Genomic DNA, 7,295 nt, shown 5'->3' with positions numbered 1-7,295 from the left:
AATAGAAGGAGGGGGTAAAAGAGAATTATGTTTTGTTTCTATATGATGATACTCATAAAAGCAGCAAATAGAAGACAAGACTAATAGAGATCAGCTGAATCCACATTTAATCTACTTAGAATCAATGAAACTATCCATTCTTGACAGATTTAAGTCCCAGTGAGTCCAATAAGCATATTCTTAGTATGACTAAATTCAGATTCTGCCAACTTAAAACAAAGTAATGTAACTCTATGAACATTTCCATCCTGTAATTTCAGTGTAAGGTTCACCAAGTTCCTTGAGCCTTACAACTAAGCTACAGGCATGAAAGCCATGAAGTTACATTATTTTGTTTAGTCTCGTGTAACTTCATTGTCTAAGGCCAAAATCCTGAGTATAGTCAATGAACTCAATGAAATGTGTTCCTGAGCAAACAAGTAAAGGAAATGTTGACAACGTGCAGTTTTATTGATGCTGAACTGCAAATTCCAGCATTCTTTATAAATGACTGTACTGACTTCAGCTGATGCAATTTGTAGTTCAACCACAGGAGAGTTTTAGTTGCCAATTAGCACTATGGGTAGGGCAACACATAGGATTAAACTTCATTTGTCTGCCAACCCACGAAGAAACACACGAGAATAAAAGACACAACACCAATGCGTTGGATTCAAATTGGGCAACTTTTATTTAACGTTACCTATTTAAGTTCTTAACTTAACTCAAGGGTGTAAGGAACTGGTGTCACCTAACCCAGGTAGTATCACTACCCGATAATAACAATTTCCGGGCGAAGCACCTGGGTTTCGGTAATCAAACCGTATCACCATCAAGGGAAAGGAATGAGGAGTCTCTTCCAGAGCTCTTGTATCGAGACTCCTTCCCATTAAAGGCCATTAACTACACCTCACCCCTTTAAACTGTAGGTGAGTGTTTAACTTAAGGGCCTTTCACCCCTTAAAGGGGTGCCCTAGGTGCACACCGACTAAAGGAATTTCCCTATCTATTTACGCCACGGATTGGGGGCAAATGTCCATTTCGCCCCCATCCCCCACCAATTCCTCTAACACCCCTAAAATACCTTCCTGTAAATCTAACCGAAATCGTTGGTTGCCCAATTCCGAAAGACGTACTCCAAAACCCCGATACAACCTCTCGTCGTCACGAGTGATGTTTGGGTGCTCAATGTAACGACCCCTCTGATGGATCCGAACAATCACATGGCCCGAGTCACTCGTTTTCTGGCTTTCTCAAGCCTTCCCATGTCGCCTCTGCACTTGCGACGAGGTATGATAGCGGACCAAACGACGTGCACCCTGGGCCATGACCAACAAATCCTTCGAATGTCCGCCCGTGGATCAGAACAATCACATGGCCCGAGTCACTCGTTTTCTGGCTTTCTGGAGCCTTCCCACGTCGCCTCTGCACTTGCGACGAGGTATGATAGCGGACCAAACGACGTGCACCCTAGGCCATGACCAACAAATCCTTCGAATGTCCGCCCGTGGATCAGAACAATCACATGGCCCGAGTCACTCGTTTTCTGGCTTTCTGAAGCCTTCCCATGGCGCCTCTGCACTTGCGACGAGGTATGATAGCAGACCAAACGACGTGCACCCTGGGCCATGACCAACAAATCCTTCGAATGTCCGCCCGTGCTTGCAGAAAGAGGGCTTTTCCTGCTAGCAGGTCTAAATCGTTATCACCGAGGTGGATAACCAACACATCAGGAGAAACACCCACTCCTGGTAACAAACAACAAAGGGAAACAAACCGTCCCAATGCAATGCAGTCAACGCCGCTGCATGATATAACACCTGCTCATAAACTGATGTGTGCTAAAGCCGCCAGCCAGTAATTTGCTGCAGCTCTGTAAGGCTAACTTTCCAGCCAGCAACTAAGCAGACCCGCCTTGATTGGGCTGGGGCCCTTTTGGAACAGTAACCTGTCCAGGGTTCCTTCTATTGAACTGGGCACCTCTTGGCCCACTTCTTGTGGGTTTTCCCTTGTAACAACTATTGGTTGCGTGGTTACCCTGGCATATTGCACAGGCGTGCTGATATTTACAGTCCTCGCGGGCGCAAGCTCCCTGGGCCGCGTATTCCCAGCACATACCCTTTTGTCTTTGCGGCTGTTTTGCTGGGCCTCCCTGCCGAAAGGGCTGACTCTCTTTAGTGTTCTGTATAGTATGGCCGCTATCGGCCTTCTCACCAGAAACTGCTCTGGTTGTATTCATTACCTCCATCCACAATTGACTGTCGATGAGGTCCCATCGCTTGTTAGGCATCGTGGCAGCCTCAGAACGAAAGCGGCTATCGTAAACAAGCCACGCCTGACCAGTGTAGTTGACATATGCCCCATATATTATATTTTGATATTTAAACAAGGCCTTGGCCCTGTAAGGATGAGCTTCCACTAGCAGGGATGCATATATGGTATAACAAGCTATCCAATTTTTCCAATTCTGCTCAACCCGCCTTTTCTTTAGCTTCTCTTTACGTTGTTCGTCCAAATCCTCTTTTTCCTTTTTATCTAACTCCCTAAAGTATAATGAAAACATATCTATATACTCATTCCTGAGTATCTTGTCTATGGTTTTCTGTGACAAATGAGCCCCCAAAGAGGCTGAGGCTGCTGTAGGTACTATCGGCAAAACCCATTTATCGGTTCCCCAATACTGGTTGTCATCCCCCGTCCTAGCCATTTCTAAGGTTATGGGGGCAACCGTAGGGACTTGAGGGCCAGCCTTTGCGACCAAAGCTCCTGTTGCAACCAGGGCCGGACTTGGGAGAGTAGGTGTTGTGTTTTGCGCCTGGCACAGGCCCCAAGGCCAGACCAGTGTGGTGTTATTACCTGCGGATGTCGAAGGCCCGTCCACGACGATGGCTTGTGTAGCAGGCTGACCAGGTGCCGCCCGCTCTGGCACAGCCGGTGTCGCCGAAGGAGATGTCATGACCGGATCAGCCGGTGTGGTGGCCAGTGGTGTTGGTTTCTCCGCAGGCTGCACCTCAGCACAAACTGGTTGAGGCCGGGATACCGCCGGGGCTGCACTGGTCAGCGTTGTTGTTGCTGGGTTGTCAGCCGACACCTGACCCACGACCGTTTGCGGTGACAGGGCCGGGGGATCTTGATCCCTCTGATTGGGCTCCGGTTGGCTATATCGATCACCTCCTTGTGTCGCCGCTGCTCGGCCGGCCTCTAGAACAGACATGCGGGAGAGCAGATTTTTAAAAATTACCTTCCTGCTAGCCCGCCGCGCAGGGCGCGGCCCAGCCTCCCTCGTCAAAAGCCCCCTTTCCCTCTCAAATTTGTCCATCCTAGCCATAAGAGCATTCAATTCTTCGGCTGAAACGTCCTCCTCCTCCGATGATGATTCCCTAGGAGGGAGGGGACGCTTCACCGGAGTCTTCTTGGCAGGTCCCTTTCCTTTAGGGCCGCCCACATTCTTCCTCGGCGTCATCCTGAAAGAAAAATTACCAGTGACTGTGTCAATAAGTATAAAGCGCCAGTAAAACAAGTTGACAATGACTTTATCACTTATGTATATATATATATATAGGGCAATGCAGAAATGCTTAAATCTATGCCTCACCGACTGTTGTATAGTTATAACTTAAGTGACCTAAGGCTCACCTTAAGTTCCCCATGGAATAAACCACTGTTCAAGCAACTAATATGCTATTTACCAGCGTCCGCTTTGCCTAAAGGTGGAGCTCTCTAGTGCCTTCGTAAGGGAAGCCCAGGCTAGGCCGGGGCATATTGATCAACTCACATTTGCATAGAGTCTCGCTGTGAGGTTATCACAAGTTGGGGCTGACCCCAGAAGCTCACCCTGCACCCAAGTAGTCAGAGCCTACAGTTGGGCCTACTGATCAATTCTTATTTGCATTGAGTCTCACTGTGAGGCTATCACAAGTTGAGGCTGACCTCAGAGCTCGCCCGCACCCAAGTAAACAGAGCCTACCGTTGGGGCCTATTGATCTACTCACAACTGCATTTATTGCTGCTTAAGTGTTGATTTTTATTTTATATACATATGCATTGAGTCTCACTGTGATGCTATCGCAAGTTGGGGCTGACATCAGGAGCTCTCCCGCCCCCAAGCAGCCAGAGCCTACCGTTGGGGCCTATTGATCTACTCACATTTGCATTTATTGATGTTTAAGTGTTGGTTTTCATTCTATATAGCTATGCATTGAGACTCACTGTGAGGCTATCACAAGTTGGGGCTGACATCAGGAGCTCTCCCGCACTCAAGTAGACCGAGCCTACCGTTGGGCCTATTGATCTAATCACATTTGCATTTATTACTACTTAAGTGTTGATTTTTATTTTATATACATATGTCTTGAGTCTCACTGTGAGGCTATCACGAGTTGGGGCTGACATCAGGAGCTCTCCCGCACCCAAGCAGCCAGAGCCTACCGTTGGGGCCTATTGATCTACTCACATTTGCATTTATTACTACTTAAGTGTTGATTTTTATTTTATATACCTATGCCTTGAGTCTCGCTGTGAGGCTATCACAAGCTGGATCTAACAGCAGGAGCTCTCTCCCTGCTCCATTTTTTTTTTTTTGGCTATCAGAAGCTGGATCAAACAGCAGGAGCTCCCCCTCTGATCCTATTTAAAATAATAATATTATTTGGGGGGTATCAGAAGCTGGATCTAACAGCAGGAGCTCTCTCCCTGCTCCATTTTTTTTTGCTATCAGAAGCTGGATCAAACAGCAGGAGCTCCCCCTCTGATCCTATTTAAAATAATAATATTATTTGGGGGGGTATCAGAAGCTGGATCTAACAGCAGGAGCTCTCTCCCTGCTCCATTTTTTTGCTATCAGAAGCTGGATCAAACAGCAGGAGCTCCCCCTCTGATCCTATTTAAAATAATAATATTATTTGGGGGGTATCAGAAGCTGGATCTAACAGCAGGAGCTCTCTCCCTGCTCCATTTTTTTTGCTATCAGAAGCTGGATCAAACAGCAGGAGCTCCCCCTCTGATCCTATTTAAAATAATAATATTATTTGGGGGGTATCAGAAGCTGGATCTAACAGCAGGAGCTCTCTCCCTGCTCCATTTTTTTTTGCTATCAGAAGCTGGATCAAACAGCAGGAGCTCCCCCTCCGATCCTATTTAAAATTATATATATATATATATATATATATATATGTATGTATGTATCAGAAGCTGGATCTAACAGCAGGAGCTCTCTCCCTGATCCATTTTTTTTGGGAGCTGTGGCTAACATCGGGAGCTCGCTCCGCTCCCGAATAAGAACTATCGACCTTAGGTCAGCAACCTCTGTAGCCAAGGGTATAACTCCCCTATTACCTGTGTAACGTTGTGTATTTAACATCATACCTACTACATATAACACGCATCTGGCCCAAAATAAAGTAATTGAAATACCTTTCACTTTCATTTTGCCCCATGTGGCAAACGAAATTGGGCCTATCCTAAAATGGCAGCCGCCCCATCTCCCACAATGGCCTCCATCAACGGCGACCAAAATTGACGCTGCGGGCCCCTATTGCCAGAACCCTCAGGTAGCTCGAGGCCGGGCCCAATCCTAGGCCACGGTGACCATGCGCCAGGGAATGTCGATGGCCGGCTAGCCGCCTGCCAAGCCGCCTAGCTCCAGGCCCCTGGCCACGTGTGCTCTTGTTTGCCATAACCAAGGCCTCTGTGAAGGGCCCTGAAGGGCCCAGCCTTTGTCCGGGAGGGGGGTGGGTGGGTGAAGCCTCCCTCCCCCAGGACCCCTGTACAGACCTGTAGATGCTCTTCTTATCCCCTTAACCTCTTTTCTTCTCTTCTTTGCTGAACCTCTTCAGACTTCTTGTCTTCACTCTTCTCTGCAACCTCTCTCCCCAACTTCCAGGCACGGAATGAGCCTGGGAGGGCCTGGCCTGTGCTAGCAGGCCACGCCCCCGGATGTTCTGGAGGGTTCCTCCAGAACTCCTCCCTGCCTCGTGTGAGGCAGACAAATGTTTTTTCTCTCCCCATTTCTTGGGGAGAGGAAAACTGTTGTTTCAATTGTATGGATGAAGTGTCATCTTCTTCATCCTGGGGCCATTTGTTCTTTTGGCTACTTTGTTCTTCACAGGCTAAACAAAAACTATTATTATTTAAATGAATTTTTTAATAACACTACATTTATCTGGGTTGTTTTAGGTTTTTTCAGGCTATATGGCCATGTTCAGGAGGCATTCTCTCCTGATGTTTTGCCTGCATCTATGGCAAGCATCCTCAGATACATTTACCTCTGCATAAGGAAAACAGAATTTTCAGGGTTTTTTCATTCAAATGTCAAAAATTGGGGTACTGATAATTAATAAATCCTTTTGGAAAGACAGCAGACTAATGAGAATCTTGTGGAATTTTCTCCCCATATTCAAACATTCCAAACAAATTATTCTGCATGGTGTTTTCTTGGAGAAAAACTGTTTTCTGTGTGGGGTTTTTTTATACCAAAAAGGGTTTGTTGAATGAATAAGTAAGTTTCCCATGGTTAAAATACTGTTTCCTGTGCAAGATACCTCTTTTTCTGCACAGAAAATGGATTTTTGCATAGAAAAGAAAAATATTTTTCTACACAGGATAATTCCTCCTCAAGAATTTGGAATATTCAAATATAGGAAAAAATATTGCAGAGAAATGTTAATTTTCTCCCTCTGAGGGGAGAAAAACTCTCATAAATATTTGTCCCACGTGTGAGGGTAAGATAGTTGAGGGTTTACAACTCTACCTCAGACATAAGGTACATTTGGACCAATTGAAAAGTCCTAGAGTTTGTTTCTGTGCCCTCCCCCCATTTTATATTGGTTTGAAACCTGTGATCATACCAGAAACTAATAGAAAACAATCCAAAATAAACCAAACATGTATGGATCTTTAAAATAAAATTGGAAAGAAAATCAAAAAGAAAATGAACTGAATCTGGGCCTTTCTGGGACTTCTAATCGATCTGGATTTGCTCATGGTTGTTATTTCAAGGACGAACAGCACAAATCCTATGACCATATTTCCATTCCAGCACCAGAGAAATGAATGATTCCATCAGTATTTCTCACTCTGAATTCAGAGGCACTTCTTCACATAAGGTAATCATGCTGACAGAATATAGTGCACAAGGATCTTTTTTAATGTCATGTTTGAGTAAAGAGACAATAATCACGAACATAATTTCGGTCATTACTTCTGATAAACCAATAATCTTCACTCTCAATTAAAAGTAAGGGAAATGTGAGCCAAAAATTACCTCAAATTATTCAATATCTCCGGGCAGAACATTATTGTAATTTGGATAGGTTCAT

General features: G+C 45.5%; 1 protein-coding gene across 1 annotated transcript; it reads right to left on the bottom strand.

Moving 5' to 3' along the window:
- Window positions 1–646: 646 nt before the first annotated feature.
- LOC137096916 (uncharacterized) lies at window positions 647–5,854 on the bottom strand. The gene is made up of 2 exons (XM_067467364.1): window positions 5,752–5,854; window positions 647–3,443 (listed from the first exon to the last, which is right to left on the bottom strand). Exon 2 carries the CDS (start codon window positions 3,440–3,442, stop codon window positions 1,880–1,882), a length of 1,563 nt encoding a protein of 520 aa, XP_067323465.1. The 5' UTR covers window position 3,443; window positions 5,752–5,854; the 3' UTR covers window positions 647–1,879.
- Between the last annotated feature and the right edge of the window lie 1,441 nt (window positions 5,855–7,295).

The sequence above is a fragment of the Anolis sagrei genome, chromosome 4 (genome assembly GCF_037176765.1).
Source record: "Anolis sagrei isolate rAnoSag1 chromosome 4, rAnoSag1.mat, whole genome shotgun sequence".
Classification (NCBI taxonomy): domain Eukaryota; kingdom Metazoa; phylum Chordata; class Lepidosauria; order Squamata; family Dactyloidae; genus Anolis; species Anolis sagrei.
This window is presented reverse-complemented; position numbering and strand designations above follow the sequence as displayed.